The sequence below is a fragment of the Pelodiscus sinensis genome, chromosome 19, assembly GCF_049634645.1.
Source record: "Pelodiscus sinensis isolate JC-2024 chromosome 19, ASM4963464v1, whole genome shotgun sequence".
In the NCBI taxonomy this organism is placed as follows: domain Eukaryota; kingdom Metazoa; phylum Chordata; order Testudines; family Trionychidae; genus Pelodiscus; species Pelodiscus sinensis.
Window position 1 is genome coordinate 17,749,794 of NC_134729.1, and position 25,368 is coordinate 17,775,161.

Genomic DNA, 25,368 nt, shown 5'->3' on the forward strand with positions numbered 1-25,368 from the left:
TGGTTTCATGGTGCACCGTGAGCCATGTACTTTCATTCACAGGAATGCAACTCGCCTGTGAAAAAGCAGTTGAAACAGAAAAGATGCACAATGGAAAGGCAGACTAGCATGACGTACTCTTGCAATAATGATCAAGTGCTTTATATCGTAACTGAAAGCAGGATTTGCTTAAGAACATCAGAACGGCCAGACTGGGTCAGACCAGAGGGAGTGAACAGAACAGGGAATCTTCAAGCAATCCCTCTCCTATCCCCCATTCCCAGCCTCTGACAGAGGCTAAGGACACGATTCCTACCCGTCCTGGCGCATAGCCACTGATGGACCTAACCTCCATGAATCTATCTAGTTCTTTTTTGAACCCTGTTAAAGTCCTGGCCTTCACAACATCCTCTGGCAAGGAGTTCCACAGGCCAACCATGCAACTGTGTGAAGAAGAACTTCCTTTTGTTTGTTTTAAACTTGCTACCTATGTTTAAACCAAGGTTAACTCAAGTTCAAAAGCCCTTCTGTTTCAGAGCTGGCTGCACCTCCGGCTCCTCGTTGCTTTCTCTGCCCAGCCACGAGCGTGCTGCAAACGAGCAGAAACACACAGGGTCCTTTTGATGTGTGCATCGTGTTGATGTCCGAGAGGCTTGATCTGTATTTTTCTTTTGCAGTGTTGTAGCAGTGTTGGTCCCAGGATCCCAGAGACACAAGGTAGGTGAGGTAATGTCTTTTATCGAACCAGCTTCTGCTGGTGAGAGACAGGCCTTCCAGGAACTGAATGTTCTCCAGGTCTTTTGTCTTTTCAGAACTTTTCTAGTTATTATTTCAGCATCTCTATTGCTTGAATAAGCAAAGCAGGGGTTAGCATATTCCTTGGGCTGTTCTCCGTCTTTAGCAATTATTCCTCTTCAGGACATACCAGGCGAACGTTCCCAGGGAAATATGACCCTCGGGATGAGTTTCTCAGCAATGTAACAATAACATACTTCATGCCTAGCCTGGGTTTATCTTGCTCTGCAGTTTTTTATTTAAGGGATGCTTTCGGCTGTGCTTTTTCAAACCATTACCTTGCACCAGCATGTGTGTGTGCCGTTACTTCATGTGCTTATCTAAGCAGACCATCCTTCTGATGGCATCCTGCCTCCCCGCTTCGTGTCCCATCGAAAGCTTAGATTGGAAACTAGCACGGGCCTCTTGTTCTGCCTCATCTTCTCATTGCAGTAAATCTGATAACCATACCGGCCATGGCTCTTAGTGGTCCTCAGCTTTGAAGCGGATAGAATGTGGAGTATGTTGCTCTCCAGTTTCTGTCCCTCTCCGCGGGGGAAGTTTTTTTTTTATCAAAGAATATCTTCTTCCGTCGATAGAAATCTGCTTTACCTTTAAAAGAAGGCGTTCTTTGTTGGCTCTTCGTAAACTAACCTTCAGAGGGATTTCTTCTGCACTCCTTGACGTGACTCTGAAACCTGATCCATGGGTTATAAGTGATTTTGTGTTGCAAGCCATTGCTCTCAGTGGGCAGCGTGTACGTGCCAATGGACTCCAAGGTGAGGGCGGAGTAAAGACGCTTCCCCTTTGCAAAAAGTTTAGACTGTCGGCTTAAGGACTCTAAAGCTGGTACAAGAGGCAGTTAAGTCTGTGGTGCCCAGAGACAAGATCTGCCCTTTGCTGTCTCAGATTTACATCCCACAGCTGGAAACTAAGCTGACCTTGTATGTAAACTCGTTCAAATTTGCACTTCCCGGTGCAAGGTACTGCTTAGTGCTTAGGGTGTTACTCCATCTTCGGGCTTGTCTATGTTGCCATTTTACTGCATTGTAACTTCCTCGCTCGGGTGAGAAAAACCATCCACCTCCAAGCACAGCAAGTGACATTGCTGCCTATCGCCAGTGTAAACAGGCTCCCAGCACTGTTCACTACCCCCTCACGGGTCTGATTTACCAGCAGAGCAGCTAAAAGCTATGGGTATATCTAGACTACAGGCTTTTGTCGACAGAAATTTGTCGACAGATACTACGGACACAGCTTCTGTCGACAAAGAGCGTCTAGACGACATCCAGTTCTGTCGACACAGCAAGCCGCTTTGTCGACATGAGAGTGTAGATGCAAAGGACAGTGTAGATGCAATAAAGCCTTCTGCCCACAGAACTCTGTCGACAAAAGGCGTCATTCCTCGTAGAATGAGGTTTACAGCTGTCAACAAAACTGAGTTCTGTCGACATTATGTTGACAGAACTCAGCGGCAGTGTAGACACAGGTATAGTTTTGTCGCAAAAGGCCACTTTTGTCGATACAACCCTGTAGTCTAGACACACCCTATGTTAACAACAGGCTTTGCCTGGTTCCCCAGGGTTGTTCCATAAACAGAAAGATGTAAAAGCACAAACAGGTGATTTGTTCTGTTGCAAACCTCAATGGCGTCTCCTGGCTTTTATTTCCCCCTCCAACTCCCTATGAAGTCCTTATGCAGATGCACAATTAATATTTTTAACCGTGACTATTTGGCATCTTTATTTCTAGACAGGTCTTGCCAGATCTCTTCCCTGGTCCTAATGCCATTGCATATGCTGCAGTACGTTACTCCAGCATAACTGCCTTTTTTACGACAGATCTGTTGTCTAATAGAATGTATATTTAATCAGTCGGTAACTTCCTGTCTTTAGACGTGTAAATGAGGCATTGCTGATCCAAACACACTGTTGACTACAGTATAACCAGCAAGGAGCAAGGGAAAACTAGCCTACTGTTTGCGCTGTTGTTGCTGTGTTTTGTTTTTGTTTTTTTGTAGTAGTATGACTAATTAATACCGAACTCTGGCTTTAGTACAAGAGCTCAGTGCTGGATAGGTTTGCTTCCTGTTGTTCCGTGGTGTCCAACCAGTTCTGAAGCAGTAGCCATTGTAGTCTGGTGAACTAGCCACGTACAACTTGCCAAATAGCCACATGCAGCTAGCATGTTGGACACCACGGCTATAGATGACACCTGGTCGCATCACACGTCACTGACATTCCTGGTCTGAATTTAGCAGTATTTGTTAGGGAAACTCACGGTTCTTGTGTAGCTCTTCGCACTACAAGAGCAGACTTTATTGATGGCTAGGTGTCCTTAGCAGCTACCAGTTCGTGTTGGTACAATCTAGAAACACTTCTTTTTACAGCAGCTATTTTCAGACCTCTGCGTGAGAGGAAGGTGGAACTGTGGTTGCTTTTTCATGGGAAGGATCAAATCTTGGCACATCCTCCGCTTGCTGTCGCCTTACTCAGACTTTGTCTAGGAAAGTGCTGAGTCACCCAAGGGCTGTGCCCAGGCCCTCTTTAGGCAGTTTCCAGGCAGCAGGTGGTACCAGGGGGAAGCAAAGATTTTCAGATTGTGACATCCAAGTCTCCTGAGGGTAGTAGCATGCTGAGATAGCTGATCAGGATTTTTTTTTAAATTCCAGATACTATGATGCCCTGACCTGCATGGTTGTCTGTATTTGGATTTGATTAGCTGCAGATGCCACCAGTTTAGCACAAAACCTACATTTGTTGCAGACTTTTCTTTTGTTGAGAGCGCAGAAATTCTGTATCAGCTGATTTATCTCCTCCTGCTACAGGAAGGGGGGGGGGGGGGGGGGGGGGAGGGAATCACGCCAGTAGCATTTTAACAGGGAAGGAAAAGCTCTGACTCCAGATTTGCCTGTTGCAGCATGTTAAGGGTTGAGATGTTGCACTGATAACATGTTCCAGTGTGTAGGAAAAGAAACTTCCAAATAAACTCCTCCCTGCTGCATTAGGAGCAGTCTAATAATAGAATTAGTAATGTTGGCTGAACCACCATTTGTTTTTCCTCAGCGTTCGATGTTACAAAACAAAATTCATGAGTAGAATTTGTCATGGATCTCAAAGTTCAATGAGGATTGCACAGTTCTGCCAAGCAAAACAGCCCCAGTGTGTGCCATTCTGGTCTCGAATACACCCTTTTAAGGTCTATATTTAGACAGATATTTTTAAGCAGGACAGATGCCTGTTTTTCCCCTCTTAAAAAGAGCAGTTCAGTGTCTGCTTTGAAGCCGTCTGAGTTGGAAAACTTGTGGATTCAATCTAGCTCCCAAGGAGTCCTGTAGGTGGCTGGCTGGAAGAGCACATCCAGATCTCCTCTCGGGCCTGGTCTGGTCTGATTTGGAGTTCAGTTGTAATTACCAAGGGGTGGCAATTAGCTTAGGAGCTGCCAGAGGGGAGACGATATTGACGCTATCCCTCCTTCCCGGCTCAGTTCCCAACAGTTTCCTTCAGGGCATGGGTGAGTCACTGTCCGATGCTGAGAAGGCTTTTTTTCAGATGCCCCCTCTGTAATTGCCCCGGGGCACTACGAATGTGGTGCCAGCAGAATGCCAAGTCACTCTTCAGCACCAGGCGTGCTGGCAGGAGCAGAGGGTCATTTGGATTTGAATCAGCCCACCAATAAGTAGACAGTGCTGGACATTGCTTTCGTTACCCTTCCTTCACGACCAGAAAGTAGGTCGTTCTCTGCCTGGATTGCCCTGAATGCAGCTGCCTCTGCTCTGCACGTTCATTCCGAGGATGAATATAGCGCAGGCTGAACCTCTCTAGTCCGGCACCCTTGGGGCCTGAGCAGCGCCGAACCAGACAATTTGCTAGCCCGCAGGAGGTCAGTACTGTCTAGCAGCATCACCAGCATTGCCACTGCTTCGTAGGGTCTGGGGAGGCGGGGAGGGGTAAATTAGAGCCAAAGAACAGCCCAGAACCCCGAGAGCCAGGCCTGGGGGTTGTCAATAAACTTTCTGGGACCGTGGGAAACTCAGCCACACCGTGCTAAGTGGATATTCAGCTAACTAAATTGGTGCCGGACCACGGATGTTGCCAGACTGGAGAGGTTTAACCTGCAGTCCTGGACAGCGTCAAATTTTTGCCTTCGCTTTGCTGTGCAGCCCCTCGGAACCATGTTTGTTTTTTCTGAGCCAGGCGATCCCCTTCTGAAACGCCACGGTGATAGCATGGTTGAAAGCCTGCACTGCCCAGCTCCGCAGAGCTACTGGTGGTGTCGGCGGCCCCCTGGGCACGTTGGCATCCAGGTCTCGGTCCCTCCATCCCCGGACGGTACGTCCAAAAACAGGCAGTGAAATCCCTGCATGCTGCGGCCGGGGTCTGGGCTCTTGGCACTGTTCCGGTCGGAGCACTGTGCGCGTGGCCTTGCTTTTCCCGTTCACTCCTGCTCTTTTGCAACACTGTTTGCAAGGCTTCACCTGAGCCACGGGCTCTAAACATCCCCGGAACGGCCTTGCACCAGCTCAGTGACTCAGCGTGCTTCCCTGCGCCTTGTCTAGCCCTGGCCTCCTTGTCGGTCCAGCCCCCCTTTCCGGCATCCGTTGTGGTTCCTGTCAGCTGGAGGAGCTTCCTTGGGTCCCCTCTGCTCCCTGGCGATCCATCCCCGTTCAGACCCAGGCAGAGCCTTCTCTTTGAGTCTCTTGCTCTGCTTTTCAAAGACGTCCCTTTACAAATGGGGGGGGGGGGGGTGACGTGTCATTGTGTGTTGTGCTGGTGCCACGTGGCCACGGCTCCGGGCTACATTGCATGAGGTCCCAGGCACACCGAGCAGAGAAACCGTTCCTGCCTCAGAACCTCCAGTGCAAGTACATGATGAGACAACGAGACGCAGCCAACGAGGAGGCGGGAGCCCCAAGAAACAACAAGGCCCAGCTAACAAGAAATGTTTTGCCTGAGCTCACTGACAAATATTCCTGGGAATTGTTGAGTCTATTTCATTTGGCAGCATTTTCTGTCGGTTTCGCTTTCCTCTGTAATTAGCTTCTCCTTTGCAGAAAAGGCCTGTCACATACGCAGGAGCACGGGAATTCCCTGACTTGCACTGTATCTGCCAAAGCGGGAGGGAGCCACAGCATGTTACATGGGCTCTCCTGCCGAATGCTTATGTGGGGGTCTCCTTGCAGTGCTGAACAATGCCGCCCTATGTGTTTGGGAGGTTATGTGAAGACCAGGTGGTAAAACCCGGAGGCTGGGTGCCTCGCCACGTCTTAACTCCCCCCTTTCTCTCTCTCGTCACAGCCTTCTCAAGTGCGGGGGCTGGAGCTGATGGCAGACAATGTCAACGACTAACAACATAGCTCAGGCCCGGAAGCTGGTGGAGCAGCTCCGCATCGAAGCTGGAATCGAGCGGATCAAGGTGAGGAGAGCGGTTACGTGTGCACGCTGCTCCCGCTCTCTCCGCGCTTACGAGGCGGGGAAGAGGGGCCTCTGCACACAGCTCGTTAGCCTGGGCCCGCAGGGGCTACAGAAACATCCCTCCGTGTCGCTATTGACTCTTGCAGCGAGATTCCTCTCGTTTGGGAGCAGCTAGTGTGTTGTTCTGTGTGAGCTGCCTGCGAGTGCTTCTGTGGGAAACCATCCAGTCCCCATTAGTCACGCTGGGGGTAGGTCCCTCGGCTCGGCCCTTGATCCATGCTGCCGGAATCTGTATGGGCATGGGGTTCGCAGCACCGGGGGAAGTTCTGCTTCCTAAGTGAGCACCACGCAGCCCGTCACAACCTTTCTCTCTCTCTGCCCTGCCGGAGCGTAGTTCACAGCCTCTGCCAAAGGGCTTCCGGCGGCACGGCTGGCTGGCTGTCCTGGCTGTATCTCGCAATACAAAATAAATGCAGCATCTCCATGTACACACCTGCAAGTTACCCTCTGCTATGAGACGTTTTACTATGGGGGTCTCGAAGCCTTCGTTTTGGGCACAGGGAATAGGCCCCCGGCGCCCTCGCTCTGACTTCCAGGAGGCCTGCTGGATGTGCCAATGGACCCTCAAGGATTTTTACCCACAACGGGAGGCTGCTGTATCTCCCTTGAGCGTGCGATTTCCAGGCCAAAGGATCCAGGGGTTACTGTGAGCATTGGCACCTTGTCCTATCTGGCAGCAGTTATTCCTTATTCCTTCTCCTTGCCTAGAGACTCTGCCATCACCTGTGACTCTCCCGAATGCTCCCTCCCAATGAACAGGGTATGCAGGGTCCTTCCTACAACACTTGGCGCTTGTGCTCTAGAAGAATCGCACTTGTTGTCCAGATGGCCACCAGTGTTGCTGTACCCCTGGAAAACAACTCGCCTTGTAGACTCTGGTTTGCAGGAGCAGGAAGACTGTCCAGGTTGGACCTCCCTGGTCCGGCACCCGTAGGTCCTGAGCAATCCCAAACAAGGGAGTTTGCCGGACCAGGGGAGATCAGTTTCTGGACTCTCCTGGGGCTCCCCTCCTTACTGCTAGCGCCAGACAGCATGCCGCTGACTGCCCTGGTGGGGCGCTGCCCCTGGCCTGCTGGCCCAGTGGGCTGCTGGCTGGGCTCCCTACCCCCAGGCCACTGGCCCTGCAGGCTGCTGGCCCACCAGACCAGCTGCGGGCAGCCTCTGCAGCGGGGGCTCTCTGATTAGCAACGTCCACGACCCTGCCGGACCGATGGCTGTTGCCGGCCTGGAGAGGTTCAAGCTGCAGGGTTTCTGCTGGGTGGCTCGAAGCGAAACTCCCAGGGAACAGGGGGAGATGGGGAGCTGCAGAGAAGTTTTCATGGAAGAATCCCGTCCTGCCAGCCAGCGGAGCAGCAAAAGCCTTTGGATGGAGATGAAAGATGCCGTGAAAACGAAAATATTGGGCAAAGGCGCTTTAAATCTTAAACCAGGAGGCATTAAATGCTTCCTGGTTGCAGAATGTTTCCTTGGCCACTCGCTCCCTGCAGGGACAGGCTGATCAGCTCGAGCTTTTGCTGGGGAGGAGAGGCAGCGGCTGCTGCTTTGGCATTTCTGTTTGACCTCCAGCCTGAGGGTTTGTAGCGGTTTTTAGGGGACGTGCTGGTCTGAGAGCCCGGTTTGGGGAAGACGCAACCATTCCGGGTCTCCCTGGCATGGACGTGGCTGCGTCTCCAAGTATCACCGAGTGCCTCTGGCGTTCAGGCCCGAAACCGTGCGTGGCCAAGAGCAAGAAGGGCGTGTGCTTGGGCCTCTGCCTTGTGCTTTGGGGAGAGCTTTGCTGGGGGAAGGAGCTGCCTGCCCAGTAACTCCTGATCGGCTGCAGGCCCAGTAACTCGCTGTGCCGTCCAGCCTCCAGACAGATCATCTGCTCCCTCTGGTCTCGTCCCACTCCTTCGGGTCATGCCATTGGTGTGTACGTCACTTACAGGGGTAGGATCTCTGGCCAGGCATCTAAGCCACCTCCTGGGAGACTGTCAGTCATCCCTCTCCCCTCCCGTTGCTCTGGGGTTAGGAGTCACGCCTGCTCCTTGGGGCCTTGCCCGAGGGGAGCTGGGGTAAGCGGGACGTTTGGCCTTGCCACCGTGTGCAGACCAGGGAGTTACACTGTCCCCGCTGCATTTGGTCGGGGTGGGAAGTGACGGGCGGTGTTAGACCCTGCTGCGAGCCCTGGCTTTCCGCAGCACTGCACCCGCTTCCAGAGACGCCAGCCACATTGGCAAGGTGCTGGGTGAATCGCGAGCAAGTCTCTGCCTCGAGAGAGGGGCAGGAAGGAGAGCTGGTGAGGCGAGGCCCAGAGCGAGCTGCTCCAAGTCCCCGTCTGTGGCAGAGCTCCTGAGTCCCAGCCCAGAGCCTCCCTCGGGCACTTGGCACTCTGAATCAGCGCTCGTCGGGTCAGAGACCGGACCTCTCCCAGCTGCTGACTCTTCCAGGCAAACTCTCCTGCTGCAGGCCGTCCGAGGAGATGTCCTGGCTGCGCGCCCCCTTCATCCCCCCTTAGTTACTGAATTACTCCTACCAGGCAGATCTGAAGTCCTCTCCGGGGGCGATAGCGGGAGCCCCTTTGCTTGGTCAGTGATACGTGGTGCGGCCGGAGCACTAGAGAGGAAGTGGAAGGGCCATTCTGTGGGACCCCAGGGTGTGGAGGGATGAAACGTAGCCCGTCTGTATGCAGCTGCTGACTCCGACTAGGCTGGGTCTGATGCTGAAATAGAGACCTAGACTCAAACGATCCCCAGTGTGAAGAATTGGCAGCTGGGGCCAGAAGGGAGCTGGATGAGGTGATGGTTCCGGCTGCTTTGTACACACCCGGTTATTAAGTCAGTAGCAAAGGATGCAGCGTTAAGTACGGTCTCCCAAGCTGCTGAAACCTACCCCGGCTCCCAGCCTTCTAATTACTAGCTGGGGGTCCCGGTTAGCTGACCTTCCGTCTGCGCCGCACTGGGCTGGTTACTCAGGGACCCAAGTTCTCAGAATAAATCTCTGAGCTAAAAGCAGAATCCCAAGTAACAGCTTCTAATGGGTTGAGTGCTGCAGTTTCCAAACCTCCATTTTTAGCATCAAGGAATGGCCACTTCCACTCAGGCATTATCCCTAAGCCCCTCAGACGACAGACGTTACTTCCGGGGCGGGGGAACGGAGCCAGACAAAGCTCACGCTCTCTCCTAGAGGGGATTTTCCCTTCTGCTGAGTTGATTTGCCTCCAAGCCTCGTTTCCCCTTGTGTCCGGGGATCAGTTGTGTAGCGTTTCCCTGCAAAACATTGGAGCTGGGACTAACCCCCCCCCCCCCGAGAACACTGCTGGTGCATGCCATGCGGGTTGGGTGCGTCCCATGTGGAGGTCCGCGGCGTTCTCGCTCAATCTGTCCTTTCTTTCTGAACGTGTAGGTCTCCAAAGCATCGTCTGAACTCATGAATTACTGTGAGCAGCATGCCAGGAGCGACCCGCTGCTGGTTGGAGTGCCCGCCTCGGAGAACCCTTTTAAGGACAAAAAGCCCTGTATCATCCTATAGCTTTCCTCGCTCTCCCGTGCACACTCTCTCTCAGGCAGGGCACCGCTCGGTATCGATTTAAACCACGTCCCAACCATTCAACTGCACAGAGGGATAAACGCTAACGGTCGGATTCCAATAGAATTTCAAAACTCACATTGGAAGTGTTCAGAGCGATTTCCCCATTGAGAAGGGATCCCATTTGCACACCAGCGGGGGGGCTGGCACGTGCTTCATACCAAGCCTGGGTTCCGAGGGGCAGGGCGGAGGGGAGGAAACGAGACTTTTACTTCATTTGCCTATTTGATTCCCGGGCTCTGAGAGGAAGGCGGAGTTTGACCGTTCAGAGTATTTGGGTGAGGGTCGGGTGCGCTTTTCATTCATTGAGTTTTTCAAAGCATTTCCGTCTGCTCTGTGTCTGGGTGGGTGGGGCTGGTTTTTATTTTTTCTAAATGGGGATTACCAGTGGGTGAATTCAGCATGAGCGGGGGGCAGGGAGAGCCAAGTGACAGCAGCACTGTTGTGTAGCCAAACCCTGAATCGCTCCCCCCCCCCTCCATGAAAATGTGGCCAGTGATTCTGAAGCGTCCTCTGCTCCGCTGGTGTTTGTAACACGCTCCTCCCAGGCTGGGGCCTGTACTTGTCGAGGAACCCGTCAGCCATGAAAACCCAAGTGACTCTCCGTAAGCGCAGCTTGGCCCCAGGCAGCGGAGCCGCGGGTGTTCCCACCCCCAGATCCCGGGTGCGATGTTCCACCCTGTATGCTGTGGCCGCTGTACTTGCAAGGGTGAGTTCTGCTTGTTCTGCCACCTTCGCGGGGGAAGCGGGATTCACCCTGTGCTGCAGGATCCCGTGGGGCCGTGTCTACCCTGACCTCGGCGGCTCCAGGTCCAGACCACTAGCACTGGCTGCCAGTACCGGCCCTGCTCGCCTGCCCCCTCACTCACGCCCCACGGGAGTCTCTTGCCTCCAGGCCTGTCGGTTGGGGGCTGGGGAGAGGCGGCGAAGCTGCCAAGAAGTATTAAACCCAGCCGTTCCCATCCCTGGCAAATACGACGTGTAACTAGTTTGTCACTTTCCGCCATCCCGTACCTGCAAAGTGGGGAGCGAACGTGCCACAGAGCAGGCGAGGGAGGGTCATCTGCGGCAGGATGTCAACGACCTCAGTGCCAGCTCCTCGCTGGAGTGACCACAGCGCCGGGCTGCTCCTTGCAGCCTGCAGGTTCTGAGCCCCCCGTGCAGCCTGAATGGTGCTTGGGCGAAAGATCAGAGCTCAGGGACGTCCTGCTGCCTCCCCCTTGCCGTCGGCTCTGTTACCGGGGAGGGCACCCCTCGCCCAGGTCGGACACGGCAGAGCCCTCAGCGGTCGTGTGGCACAGCCACCGCGCCACTCGCCAGCTTCCGAGCACGCCTGTCCCCTGCCGTGACTGATCAGCCCGGGCGAGCGCCCCACGCCCCGTGCGGAGGCAGGCGTGGCCCACCTGGCGGGGGGAGGCTGAAGTTCCTCATTTCTGATGTTTTAGTGAGGCGAATACTGGCAAGCTCCAGGTGCCCGGACTAGCCGTTGTCACTTGGCTTGGAGGGCGTCCGTTTGGACGCAATTCCTGCCACCCTGAGCCACTTCCCTGGCTCTGCCGGGATCTGTCCTGGCCCTCCGCAGAAGCCCCGTGCTTTGCACTTTCGACTGTCCCCGCGGCCGGCCGGGGAACGCTTCCCGGAGCCAGGCCCGGCGCTGCGCAGACCCTGGGAGGGGAGAGTCGAATTGTGCACGTATCCTTTTCCACGACAATGAGCAATGGGCGAGGCCTGGAGCCCTGCACCCCCTCCCCTCCCCGGCAGCCTGGAAGGGAAAGTGATGCTCTGGGACCCGGGACCCGCTCTCGCCGGACCCCCAGCGAGGAATCCCCACCCCCCTGGCTTACTGGCAGTGAAAAACGGGAGGGAGGGAAGCCCTCGCTTAGCCCCTCCCCCGCAGTGTGTGCTCGGCACCCGTCTGCCTGGGGAGCAACGTGCCAGCCCGGGGGCGGGGCCCAGCGCTTGGAGCCGGCCGGTAGCCGACTGCCAGGGCCAGCATGGGGCAGGGCAGCTATTTTGCCGCCAGCTTTTCCTTACACGATCATTTGCCTTTTGAAACGGGTTTGAAAAGCAACTCCCATCTGTAGCACTCCTCCCAGGGCCGCACCGCCCGGGAGTGGCCGCAGCTTCCCCGGGTCCCTGGCCTGCAATCAGCCGGCAGCCCCGTCGCTGGCTGCCTACGCGCTTTCCCGCCCCAGGAGGGGTATTGCTCCATCTGCGATGCGCCTCCCCCACGGCATGCTCCTCCCACTCCGCTCCGCTCCCTTGCACTGTGAGCCGGGCACAGGGCCCCGTCGCCAGGAAACTCAGCGGGCCTCTCCCAGGGCAGCTGCCATTTCCATAAAACGGGGAGCGACGCCTCCCTTCTCTCGCGGCCCCGGGGGCTTGAGCCTCGGCGGAAGGTCGCTCCTGCGGCGGGACGTGAGCGCGCTCCCGCGGCCTCTGCCCGGCTCTGGCCCATGAAGGTTCCTTTTCTTCGGAGCCGCGTGTGGTTCCGGGCGTCTTTTTCTACTCCCGATTGCTGATCCTTCCCCTCCTTAGACCCGTGCATGGTGCTATCGTGGGCAAGCGAAGCAGGCGCGACTTTCCGGGCCCGCCAGGAGCGCTGGGTTCATCACGTGGCTAGGAGCGCGCGTGGCCCAGGCTACTTCAGAAGTGACCTACTTCTGCTCCCCTGGGGACCCAAGCGAAGGGTGCGCTAGCGCCCCCCCCCCCCCCCGAGGTGATACCAACTCTCTCCCACTCTTCGCGGCCCCCGGTATCCCACGCAGCAGCCAGCTCCTCCCAAAGCTCCTTCTGCTCCCCCTGGGCCCAACTCCCCCGCCCCATGTCCGCTGCGCTGCTCCCTTAGCAACCGGGTCTCCCACAGTTCCCTCCACTCTGGTTTCAGCCAGCCACTGAACATTGGTGCCAATCTTCCTTCTCTCGTCACCGAACCGCCCTCCCGCTTTGAGAACTGGGGGCGGGGGGTGGCCCTGGGAGCCCCCCCATGGAGTTCAGCCCGTGAGTGGAGAGAGCTGGGGAACGGGCGTCCGGTGCCGGGCACATTTCCGGCGCTGGTAGGAAGGGGGCAGGGCAGGTACCAAGCAAGAGCCGGCTCTGGATTCCCACAGGCCATGTCTGGCTGGGTCCCCACGAGAGCTATGCAAAGAATATTGGGAGGAGGCAGGTTAGGGGCAGCCCCCCGCATCCCAGACCACGTTTTCATGAACTTTCCCAAGTGCACGCGCCGTGCTGCCAGCCGTCCCTGCTGCGCCTGGACCTCCTCTGAGGCTGCTGGAGGCCAATGCAAGGCCTTGGCAGGATCTAGGGCAGCGGGGGGTGATGGCCACTGGTTTGGGACCGGGCTGGGCAGGTCGGGAGGAGCCTCGCCACAGGGGTGTCTGATGTATCTTCAACTGGTGACGTGTCTCTCGGTGGAAAAATCCTCAACCTTTTTGAGTTGCCCTTGTCTGAGTGAGTGGGTGATCACACTGTAGCTGGTTTTGTAGAGCATAAATATAAGTGCAAATCACAGTAGCCGCTTGTACTTTGTTGGTGCATTTGCCAAAAAAAAAAAAAGACACTTTCCAGACTTTTTAAGTGCTCTGAAATGCAAAGGGGGCAGCAGGAAGCGGGGCCGGGACCAGCTCCCCAGGGGCTCCACCGAGGCCCATGCGGGTGGTGAGCCCCAGCCCAAATGTGTCGGAAGTTTCTGCAGCAGGTGGGGAGGCTGTGGCCCAAAATAGAAAGGTGGGGGGGTACCCTCGCTAAGCCAGCCTCTGCCCCCACCCCGCTCTTGGAGAGCCATGCAGGGGGCTCTGCCCTGCCGTGTGCCAAGCGTGTGGGCCCCCAACAAACAGGTCAGCGAGAGGACGACCAGCCCTGGCGCCAAAGGCGGCGTGTTGCTTCTAGCTGCGGGGATCAGGCTGTTCGGTGCTGTGCGTCTCGCGGCCTTCTCTTACCGAGTCTCTGTGCTTGGAACCAGGCATGTGGTTGCCCAGGATTTGGGAGTATTTCCTATACCTGGAACTCCAGTTCTCTGCCACTCCAGGATTTATCCTTGGTCCTGTTCCCCGTAGAACAAAGGCAGCTTTCCTTACCCAACTGTGACCAGCATCCTTCCCTCTGAGCCCGCGTCTCCATTAGGAGAGCAGGCCCGCGGGGCATGGCACCGTGAGACCAAGAGGTGCACTGGCAAACAAGCGCTGCACTTTGGGTGCTTCTCCCAAGCCACCCCCTCGGAGCCTTGGGCACCGTGTCCCTGTTTGGCTCCCGCTCCGCTGGGGGAAGGGGGCTTTCAGGAGTCCTGCCCATGGCCCCTAGGAATGCCAATGGGAACTCATCTCTCTTAGCCCAGTTCTGGGAAACAACAATCCCTCTTCCTTTTACGAGTACTTAAAAAGTCGACTTTATTTAACTAGAGTAAAACCAACGCATTTATGTCATCAACACGAGCAGCCAGGCGTCTGCCACTTACCGCTCTTCATTTCTCTCTGGTTTCTATTGATTCTTTTTTGCCAAACTCTGATATTGTTGCCAAATGCAAATCAAGGGTTGTAAAAACTGTATTTTACGAAGTAATCCGTGTCTGTCGTGTAGGTTCTGCATTTTTGGATCTCTGGTTTTTATTTCTGGTGTGCCATAGACCAATTTCTTGCACAGTGTTTAATATTTTGTGGAATTGTTGTTAAAAAGTGACTTGATAACACAATAAAAAGGCTCACTTTTCATTTTACGGGGCGTGGCTGTTAGTCCTTCGGCGCGCCCCTTCCAGTAGCCAGTCCCGGTTCCTGGAGTTGGAGCACCGTGTTACCGTGAATGCCTAGAACGTGCACAAAACCGACGAGGGTGAAGGGGGTCCCGTTGGGGCAGACACAGGCTCAGCCAACGTCGCCCCTGCCCCGCGCTCCTCGCCTGCGGCACGCCGCCGCCCTCCCGGCCCTGGCCCCAGCGCTCCTCGCCTGCGGCACGCCGCCGCCCTCCCGGCCCTGGCCCCAGCGCTCCTCGCCTGCGGCACGCCGTCGCCCTCCCGGCCCTGGCCCCAGCGCTCCTCGCCTGCGGCACGCCGCCGCCCTCCCGGCCCTGGCTCCAGCGCTCCTCGCCTGCGGCACGCCGCCGCCCTCCCGGCCCTGGCCCCAGCGCTCCTCGCCTGCGGCACGCCGCCGCCCTCCCGGCCCTTGCCCCAGCGCTCCTCGCCTGCGGCACGCTGCCACCCTCCCGGCCCTGGCCCCAGCGCTCCTCGCCTGCGGCACGCCGCCACCCTCCCAGAACCAATCGCCCAGCCCTGGGGCCGAGGGTTTGGTGGCTTCCTGGCACAGGCGACGTTGACCAATGGTCTAGGGCTTGTTTGAGGTGTGATCCAGGATTTGAATCCCCCCCCCCCCCCCCTTCCTACGCAAGGATGGATCAGAGCCGGAGCAGCAACGTCCCCTGGTCTTTCCTGCTGCCATCTCAGCTGGCATCACCAGCTGCTGCGGAGGAATTCTGCCCCGCCCCCGCCCTGCCCGCACCCCACTCCCCAAACCCACCTGCTGGGACAGGCGCTTCCCTGAAAGGTCCTGGCTTGGACTCTGCAGGGCCGGCCCCAAGGGCTCGGTGGGTGAGAGCTGGAGCGTCCATGAGGCCGGAGAGCTGAACCCACCTGCCCCCAGTGAGGGGGGTGGGTCCGATCCGGGCTGCCTGCGCGGCTGTTTTCAGGCCCCCACTGTCAGCCCAGCCCCCCGAGCGTGGCTTAGTCTCTGCAGCGGGAAAGGACCCGAGGTGGCAGCCGGGCCCGACGGAGACACAAGCTGGCGCCACGGCAGCCCCGTGGGGTGGGAGGCTCGGCCCCTGCACGCGGAGCGGGGCCATCGCCGGCAGCTTTCCCCCCACGCCCCCCGAGCCTTCGCCCTGCGCGCTCCCCGCTGCTCTGGACCGGCCCCCGCATCCACAAGGGGAGGCTCCCCTGCCGGAGCTCTGCCCAGGGGCTCCCTGTGCGTCTCCGTCGCCCAGCGTCAGAGCGAGACCCCGGCAGCGGCCTCTCCTGGGCCGGGTTTGTGGGCTGCCTCGGCTGCGCGTGGTCTGGGCTTGGAGGCAGGCGTGTGCGGCCCCTGAGCCGCGGTGGGGCTGGCACTTGGGGCGACGCGAAGCAGGCAGCTCCCCAACCCGGCTCTCCCCGGGCACCTCTCCCCGTGGGGCAGCTGGCCCCAGGCCTGGCCGGGCTGTTCTGCCCTGTAAGGGGCTGTTGGCCAGCAGGCTCCTGCCCTGCCCGGCCCGGCTGGCTTCCTGGAACGAAGCAAAGTCCCTGCCAGCGGGTTCGGGGCCGAGCTCGCAGCGGCAGGAATGTGCCTTGCGAAGAAGCCGGCCGGGGCTGGCGGATTCTTGGAATCGCTGGGATTTTTCCGTGTCTGCCCGGAACTGCGGAGCTGGAGCCTAGACAGGAGCAGGGGTGGCTGGAGCGAGAGCGGGAGCCGGGCGCCCGCTGCATGACAAAGCCCAAGGCTGGAGTGAGACCCACCTGCTCCCACGGGCCTGACCGCTGGCTGCTGGGCCAGCCGCATCCCCCTAGACAGACAGACGCACGCTCTGGGTGCTGCTAAACCTGCCGGGGAGAGCCAGGCCCAGCGTGACTCAGGCTGTTCCAGGAGGGAAGGTTCCTGCCCTGGCCAGGGAGGGGGTTTCCCATTTAAGCTGGGGGTGTCTGCGGGCCTGGCAGGGCCCCTCGTGTTGCTGTCTGAGCCTGGCTGGACGGGGCCCCCGGCTGCATCACGTCACAGCCCCCTGGGCTACTTGACCCGGAGCCAGGTGGGGGGTTCTGCCCGGGGGGACAGGCCCGAAGGCGGGAGGGGACGACGGCCCAGCCCGGCTCTCAGCGGCTGTGCACACCCCGGCCAGGGCAGGAGTTCGGGCCCCGGGCGGCTGGGAAGCCGTTTGCCGCGCTGCCCGTGCGCGGGATGGCGCCAGCGACTCAGCGGGGCTCAGGTTTGAGGATCACTAAAACCACGGGGGGGGGGGGCAAGCAGCTGGGAACCATCTGATCGGGGAGAAGCTGCGGGGGAGTCGGGGGCCAGAAGCGCTTCGGTCCCGCCCCGTATCCTGCAGCGGTGCCCAAGGGAGCACGGTCCTGAGTCCGTCCGAGGGTCTGGCCCTGCCCCGGGGGGGTTTCTCCCAAAAGCGCTTCCAGGGGGACCCCGGCTCGGCTGTGGGAATCCCCCCGGCCATGCTGGGATGGGGCCAGCAGGAGGCGCTCACGCTGCCCTGCGGCTCCTGGCCCAGAAGGGCTCCCCGGGGGCCTGGGAGTGCTGAGTAACACGGAGCTACGAGCGCAGGGCCCTTGGGCCTGAGTCAGCGTCTGGTTCCTCGTGCCGCCGGCTTTTCTGAAAAGAGCCGCTGGGGGCCCAGCTGCTGCACAGGGACCTGCACTTGCTGGGAGCCCTGGGCCGGGTGCGGGCGCTGGCCTGGGACTCTCACAATCTGGCTGCACTGCAGGGGGCCTCGGGCAGGGCCGTGCCCTTTGGGTGCCTCAGTTTCCCCTCCCGCCTTTTGCCTAGTCGGGGTGTGAGTGGCTGGAGGCAGGACCGGTGTCTCACGGGGCAGCGCCCGGCTTCCCCAGCCCTGAGTGGGGGCAGTCAGGCCCTGCTCCGCTTCCTTTGATTAATCAAACCTCCGGGCGGTCTGGCTGCGCCCCGGCCCTGGGCTCCGGTTCTGCTGGGGGCCGCGGGCGGAGCGATGGGCCGGTAAGGGGCAGGGGGAGCGGGGGGCTCGGTCACCCCCAGACTCACCATGCGGCAGGATTTCTGGGGGGCAAAGGCCTGGTGGTGAAACTGACGCTGGGCAGCGCGTTGGCCGGGCCCGGGGCACACGGTGGGCGCCTGGTCTGCCCCGTTCTCTCTCCCTGCTGGTCTGGCTGCCGGAGATCAACCCGCTCCCCCCTCCCTCCTTGTGAGGCTCCCTACAGGAATGACCCGCCGGCCTGGCACTGGCTTTGGGGGGAGCCTCGCCTGCCCCCCAGGGCTGCGCTGAGACAGCCGAGGGGCCGAAGCCTCGGCCAGCGGCTCCCTGCCTGCGTCTGGTGCTGCTTTTGCCCTGCCGCTGGGGAGGGGCCGTGCCCACCACGGGGAGGCCGCCCCGATCACCAGGAAAGGGGGGATCCGATCAACCCGCCTCGCCTGCAGGTAAACCGAGTCAGCAGGCGTCCTCGCTCCATCCCCTGCTCTGACCACTTGGCCCCACAACGAGCGGGAGGACCCAGGCGGCCTGGCTCTGTCCCGTGGGGCCCCCCCTCGTCCAGCCCACAACAAAGCTCCAAATCGAGGCCAGCCTGGGACCCGGGGCCGCCCCGGGGCCTTTCTCCCGCCACCCGGCTCAGCTCCCAGGTCCCTGGCACCGCGCTGCAAAGGGAACCTCCAGCCAGGGCGCCAGAAGCTGCGGCTGGCACCGAGGAGAGAAAGTCCTGCCCCGCGGGCGCCCAGGCGGGGGCCGGGCCGGGGAGCCCCGGGCGTGGGTGGGGGCCGCGTGGCCAGGCCAGGCAGGCCCAGCTGGCGGCAGCCCCAGCCCCCGCCGGGCGGGGAAAGTTGCTGATGGAACAAAGCTCCCAGCTGCTGCTCAAAATAGCCCTTGTTCCTCCCCGAGCTATTTTTAGCCCTGCGGAGGCTCCGCTCGGCTCTGGGCGGCGGAGGCCAGGAAACTCCTGGCACCTCGGCCTGCCCGAGCCAGGGGCCCCGCAGCCTCCAGGCGGCTCCAGCGCTAGCCCGGGCCCCGTCTGCGGGGGGGGGTGTCGTGCAGGGAGCCCGGCCAGCGCCCGCCTGGTTCCTTCCAGCCCCGCTGGTCGTGGGGAGCCCCGGGGGCCGCCTGGGGGGGGGCAAAGCGCCTTGTGTGGCCCCAAGGCTGAGGGGCGAAGAAACGCGGGTAAAGAGCTTCCCCTCCCCCAGCTCTGTGCATGGTCCCTAGGCTCAGCGCCCCCCCCCCCAGCTGTGTGCATGGCCCCAGACCCCCAGGCACAGCCCCCCCCAGCTGTGTGCATGGCCCCAGGCCCCCAGGCACAGCCCCCCCCAGCTGTGTGCATGGTCCCTAGGCTCAGTGCCCCCCCCAGCTGTGTGCATGGCCCCAGGCCCCCAGGCACAGCCCCCCCCCAGCTGTGTGCATGGCCCCAGGCCCCCAGGCACAGCCCCCCCCCCAGCTGTGTGCATGGTCCCTAGGCTCAGCGCCCCCCCCCCCCCAGCTGTGTGCATGGCCCCAGGCTCCCAGGCACAGCCCCCCCCCAGCTGTGTGCATGGTCCCTAGGCTCAGCGCCCCCCCCCCAGCTGTGTGCATGGCCCCAGGCTCCCAGGCACAGCCCCCCCCAGCTCTGTGCATGGTCCCTAGGCTCAGCGCCCCCCCCCCCCAGCTGTGTGCATGGTCCCTAGGCTCAGCGCCCCCCCCCCAGCTGTGTGCATGGCCCCAGGCCCCCAGGCACAGCCCCCCCCAGCTGTGTGCATGGTCCCTAGGCTCAGCGCCGCCCCCCCCAGCTGTGTGCATGGCCCCAGGCTCCCAGGCACAGCCCCCCCCAGCTCTGTGCATGGTCCCTAGGCTCAGCGCCCCCCCCCCCCCCAGCTGTGTGCATGGTCCCTAGGCTCAGCGCCCCCCCCCCAGCTGTGTGCATGGCCCCAGGCTCCCAGGCACAGCCCCCCCCCAGCTGTGTGCATGGCCCCAGGCTCCCAGGCACAGCCCCCCCCAGCTGTGTGCATGGTCCCTAGGCTCAGCGCCCCCCCCCCCCCAGCTGTGTGCATGGCCCCAGGCTCCCAGGCACAGCCCCCCCCAGCTGTGTGCATGGCCCCAGGCTCCCAGGCACAGCCCCCCCCAGCTGTGTGCATGGTCCCTAGGCTCAGCGCCCCCCCCCAGCTGTGTGCATGGCCCCAGGCTCCCAGGCACAGCCCCCCCCAGCTGTGTGCATGGTCCCTAGGCTCAGCGCCCCCCCCCCCCAGCTGTGTGCATGGCCCCAGGCTCCCAGGCACAGCCCCCCCCAGCTGTGTGCATGGCCCCAGGCTCCCAGGCACAGCCCCCCCCCAGCTGTGTGCATGGCCCCAGGCTCCCAGGCACAGCCCCCCCCCAGCTGTGTGCATGGCCCCAGGCTCCCAGGCACAGCCCCCCCCAGCTCTGTGCATGGTCCCTAGGCTCAGCGCCCCCCCCCCCAGCTGTGTGCATGGCCCCAGACCCCCAGGCACAGCCCCCCCCAGCTGTGTGCATGGCCCCAGGCCCCCAGGCACAGCCCCCCCCAGCTGTGTGCATGGTCCCTAGGCTCAGTGCCCCCCCCAGCTGTGTGCATGGCCCCAGGCCCCCAGGCACAGCCCCCCCCAGCTGTGTGCATGGCCCCAGGCCCCCAGGCACAGCCCCCCCCCAGCTGTGTGCATGGTCCCTAGGCTCAGCGCCCCCCCCCCCCCCAGCTGTGTGCATGGCCCCAGGCTCCCAGGCACAGCCCCCCCCCCAGCTGTGTGCATGGTCCCTAGGCTCAGCGCCCCCCCCCAGCTGTGTGCATGGCCCCAGGCTCCCAGGCACAGCCCCCCCCAGCTCTGTGCATGGTCCCTAGGCTCAGCGCCCCCCCCCCCAGCTGTGTGCATGGTCCCTAGGCTCAGCGCCCCCCCCCAGCTGTGTGCATGGCCCCAGGCCCCCAGGCACAGCCCCCCCCAGCTGTGTGCATGGTCCCTAGGCTCAGCGCCCCCCCCCCAGCTGTGTGCATGGCCCCAGGCTCCCAGGCACAGCCCCCCCCCAGCTCTGTGCATGGTCCCTAGGCTCAGCGCCCCCCCCCCCCAGCTGTGTGCATGGTCCCTAGGCTCAGCGCCCCCCCCCAGCTGTGTGCATGGCCCCAGGCTCCCAGGCACAGCCCCCCCCAGCTGTGTGCATGGCCCCAGGCTCCCAGGCACAGCCCCCCCCAGCTGTGTGCATGGTCCCTAGGCTCAGCGCCCCCCCCCCCCAGCTGTGTGCATGGCCCCAGGCTCCCAGGCACAGCCCCCCCAGCTGTGTGCATGGCCCCAGGCTCCCAGGCACAGCCCCCCCCAGCTGTGTGCATGGTCCCTAGGCTCAGCGCCCCCCCCCAGCTGTGTGCATGGCCCCAGGCTCCCAGGCACAGCCCCCCCCAGCTGTGTGCATGGTCCCTAGGCTCAGCGCCCCCCCCCCCAGCTGTGTGCATGGCCCCAGGCTCCCAGGCACAGCCCCCCCCAGCTGTGTGCATGGCCCCAGGCTCCCAGGCACAGCCCCCCCCAGCTCTGTGCATGGTCCCTAGGCTCAGCGCCCCCCCCCCCCAGCTGTGTGCATGGCCCCAGACCCCCAGGCACAGCCCCCCCCAGCTGTGTGCATGGCCCCAGGCCCCCAGGCACAGCCCCCCCCAGCTGTGTGCATGGTCCCTAGGCTCAGTGCCCCCCCCAGCTGTGTGCATGGCCCCAGGCCCCCAGGCACAGCCCCCCCCAGCTGTGTGCATGGCCCCAGGCCCCCAGGCACAGCCCCCCCCCAGCTGTGTGCATGGTCCCTAGGCTCAGCGCCCCCCCCCCCCCCAGCTGTGTGCATGGCCCCAGGCTCCAGGCACAGCCCCCCCCCAGCTGTGTGCATGGTCCCTAGGCTCAGCGCCCCCCCCCAGCTGTGTGCATGGCCCCAGGCTCCCAGGCACAGCCCCCCCCAGCTCTGTGCATGGTCCCTAGGCTCAGCGCCCCCCCCCCCAGCTGTGTGCATGGTCCCTAGGCTCAGCGCCCCCCCCCAGCTGTGTGCATGGCCCCAGGCCCCCAGGCACAGCCCCCCCCAGCTGTGTGCATGGCCCCAGGCTCCCAGGCACAGCCCCCCCCCAGCTCTGTGCATGGTCCCTAGGCTCAGCGCCCCCCCCCCCCAGCTGTGTGCATGGTCCCTAGGCTCAGCGCCCCCCCCCAGCTGTGTGCATGGCCCCAGGCTCCCAGGCACAGCCCCCCCCAGCTGTGTGCATGGCCCCAGGCTCCCAGGCACAGCCCCCCCCAGCTGTGTGCATGGTCCCTAGGCTCAGCGCCCCCCCCCCCCCCAGCTGTGTGCATGGCCCCAGGCTCCCAGGCACAGCCCCCCCCAGCTGTGTGCATGGCCCCAGGCTCCCAGGCACAGCCCCCCCCAGCTGTGTGCATGGTCCCTAGGCTCAGCGCCCCCCCCCAGCTGTGTGCATGGCCCCAGGCTCCCAGGCACAGCCCCCCCCAGCTGTGTGCATGGTCCCTAGGCTCAGCGCCCCCCCCCCCAGCTGTGTGCATGGCCCCAGGCTCCCAGGCACAGCCCCCCCCAGCTGTGTGCATGGCCCCAGGCTCCCAGGCACAGCCCCCCCCAGCTGTGTGCATGGCCCCAGGCTCCCAGGCACAGCCCCCCCCAGCTGTGTGCATGGCCCCAGGCTCCCAGGCACAGCCCCCCCCAGCTGTGTGCATGGCCCCAGGCTCCCAGGCACAGCCCCCCCCAGCTGTGTGCATGGCCCCAGGCCCCCAGGCACAGCCCCCCCCAGCTGTGTGCATGGCCCCAGCTCCCAGGCACAGCCCCCCCCAGCTGTGTGCATGGTCCCTAGGCTCAGCGCCCCCCCCCAGCTGTGTGCATGGCCCCAGGCTCCCAGGCACAGCCCCCCCCAGCTGTGTGCATGGTCCCTAGGCTCAGCGCCCCCCCCCCCCCAGCTGTGTGCATGGCCCCAGGCTCCCAGGCACAGCCCCCCCCAGCTGTGTGCATGGCCCCAGGCTCCCAGGCACAGCCCCCCCCAGCTGTGTGCATGGCCCCAGGCTCCCAGGCACAGCCCCCCCCAGCTGTGTGCATGGCCCCAGGCTCCCAGGCACAGCCCCCCCCAGCTGTGTGCATGGCCCCAGGCTCCCAGGCACAGCCCCCCCCAGCTGTGTGCATGGCCCCAGGCCCCCAGGCGCAGCCCCCCCAGCTATGTGCATGGTCCCCTAGGTTCAGCTCCCCCCCCCCCAGTTCTGTACATGGCCCCAGACCCCTAGGCACAGTCCCCCCACCCCCAAGCTCTGTGCATGGTCCCTAGGCTCAGCGCCCCCCCCCCCCAGCTCTGTGCATGGCTGCAGGCCCCCAGGCACAGCCCCCCCAGCTGTGTGCATGGCTCCAGGCCCCCAGGCACAGCCCCCCCAGCTGTGTGCATGGTCCCTACACTCAACCCCCCCCCCCATGTCAGTTCTATGCATGGCCCCAGGCCCCCAAGCACAGCCCCGCCCCCCCCAGCTCTTTGCATAGTCCCTAGGCTCAGCCCCTTGCCATTCCAGCCCTGCCCCCAACCCCCCCCCCCCCCCCCACTGCTGGGCACAGTCCCCCCGCCATTGCTCTGCGTGCGGGATCAGCCTTTCCTGGGGGCCCCAGTGCGGGCGGGAGATCCTGGGGGGATTCGCCTGCCCTGGTGGCGGGGCAGCGTTTCTTGATCCACCCACGTCTTCCGGGCACCCCCTGCTCCTGCCTGGGGGTGCCGGGGGCCCTGGGAATCGCCCGCACCGGAGGGCATCCCCGGCCCCACAGGGCTGTGGGGGAGTCCGCGGCCGAGCCGCCCCCGGCTGTGGTGGGGAACACGCCTGCTGCCCCCGGCTGACGCGCGCTGGACGGGGGGGGGGGGGTCTCCCTGGCGGGAGGCTGCTGCCACGACGCACTGGAACGGCTCCGGGCGGGGAACCCATGACGCCGTCGCAGGCTGGGGACTTCCTGTGTCACCCCCTCCCTGCGCGCTCGGCGCTTCCTGCCGGGGGGCCTCGGCCGGCACGTAGCATCCTCGCCGCAGGCAGGCGCCCCCCCTGGGGCCTGCTCCTGCCCCGCTCGCCCCACGTCGACACAGGATCGGGGCCATCAACAGCCCCCTCTCCCACCAACCCCCCCCCCCCCCCGCAGCATGTGGGCGGAGGGAGTCCTCGGGCGGGGGCAGCGGGGGCTAGTGGTCAGAGCAATGGACGGGGAGCCAGGATTCCTGGTTCCCCCCACGCCATGGTGCCAGAGGCCCTGCCTTGGAACTAGGAGCTGGAGGGCAGAGTCCCCCCCCCCCCACACACTCAGCTGGTTGAAGGGACCCCCCCAGCGCTGGACTCCCCCTCCTTCCAGAAACCCTCTGGGGAAAGCCCCTGGCAAGGCAGCTGCTGGCCCCAGGGAGCTGCGCAGGGAAGTTTCTGCTGAGCTCATTCCAGCCCAGGGCCCACGCTCTCCCCGGGGCAAGGGGGGAGCCCCAGGAAACGGGCCCTGGCCAGGGAACCCCCGAAGGCAGCCCAGGCCCTGGATGGGAGGTGCTGGCAGACCCGGGGCGGCGGGAGGCCAGTGGGGGAGGCAGTGACAGTGCTGAGCCAGTCCGGCCGTGACCCCGCAGATACGATCCAGTCCACTGCTCTCCCTCCCTCCCGCCCCATGCTGTGAAACCGCCGCCCGGCCACACCCCAGAGGTGGCCGCACTGGAATCCCACCCCAGCCACAGCCGCATTGCGGCCCGGGACACGGGTCCTTGTATGCGGCGCTGCCCGGCCCTGCCCCAGAAGTGGCTGCATTTGGGCAGGAGCCTGGTAAGGAGAGGAGGCCATGGCGGGAATTAGGGGCTGCCCAGCCCCCCAGCCCAAGCTCCCCTGCCCTCTGCCTGGAGTGGCAGCCCCTCTGGTCCCCAAGACCAGCAGGGTGACTCTGCCTGCCCGGGGCGAGGGGCTCCAGGCCCCCAAACCTGCCCTCTGGGAACAGGCAAACCCCGCTGCCTCCATCCCCCGTCCACCCCGGCTCCAGGCGCCCAGGAAAGCCAGGCCCACCCAGCCCCGGGGAGGGAGCTGCCCTTGGCCCTGTGGGGCTGAGCCCCACGCATCCATGCCAGCCCCTGCCCCTGCACTTGAAAAATGGGGGGGAGGTCGTGAGCACCCCGTCATGTCGGCTTGTGTGTCTCCAGGGCGCACGGCTCCCCCGCCAGCCTGGGCCAAGTCTCCATCTCAATGGGCCGGCGGGGGGGCGAGGGGGCCACCAGCCCGGCTGGGGGGGCCAGAACGGGGCCAGCTGGCTCATTCCCCCTGCCGGCCGCTCCCTGCTCAGGCTTGTGAAGGGAGACCCGGGGGAAGCTGCCAGACCCGGCCGTGCTCCCAGGTCACCCCCTCCCACGCCACTGGCGCCCTGCCTTCCGGCCAGGCAGCGAGGCCTAGTGGATAGAGCAGGGGCCTGGCGGTCAGGAGGCCTGGCTCGGGTGGGGGTTTTCAGCCAGGACAGGCCCCTTCCCTCTTGCTCCATTTGCGTCCATGTGTTTTAACCCTTCGTTTGCCTCGTCCCCAGAGCCGCCGGCTGCTCGGGGGCTCGACCCCGCTCAGCCTGGGAACCCGGGAACAGCCCCCTGCGCGCCGTGCTCCCGCGGGGGGGGGGGGGCTGGAGGACAGGCCGGGCCCGAAGTCCCAAGCCCGGGGCCCTGGGCAAGGTGGGGAGCAGAACTAGCCCCCCTGTTCCAGGGCCCGGGGTGGAGAGGACGCTGGGACAGCCCAGGGGACCGGCTGGGGACTGGGCCGAACGGGGACCCGGGTCCTGGCGAAGGGGCCTCCCCCGCCCGGCTGCCACTGGCTGGCCCCCTGCAGCCCCCCGGCCGCTGTGCACTGGGCCCCTGCCCCCCTCAGCTGGTTCCCCGGCCGGACGCACACGCCAGACGGGCCTGGGGCAG

At 62.6% G+C, this 25,368-nt stretch overlaps 1 protein-coding gene across 6 annotated transcripts in view; it reads left to right on the forward strand.

The window, feature by feature from the left end:
- GNG7 (G protein subunit gamma 7) overlaps positions 1–14,508 on the forward strand; it is a 141,902-nt gene extending 127,394 nt beyond the window's left edge. For 4 of the 6 annotated variants that reach the window (XM_075902748.1, XM_075902743.1, XM_075902742.1 and 1 more), the window contains 2 exons: positions 6,051–6,168; positions 9,612–14,508. In XM_075902748.1, coding sequence (XP_075758863.1) covers positions 6,088–6,168; positions 9,612–9,737 — 207 coding nt within the window. In that variant the 5' untranslated portion in view covers positions 6,051–6,087 and the 3' untranslated portion in view covers positions 9,738–14,508. Of the gene's footprint in view, positions 1–656; positions 697–6,050; positions 6,169–9,611 lie in introns of all 6 variants that reach the window. The other 2 variants (XM_075902746.1, XM_075902744.1) reach the window with 1 other exon arrangement.
- The last annotated feature ends 10,860 nt before the right edge of the window (positions 14,509–25,368 follow it).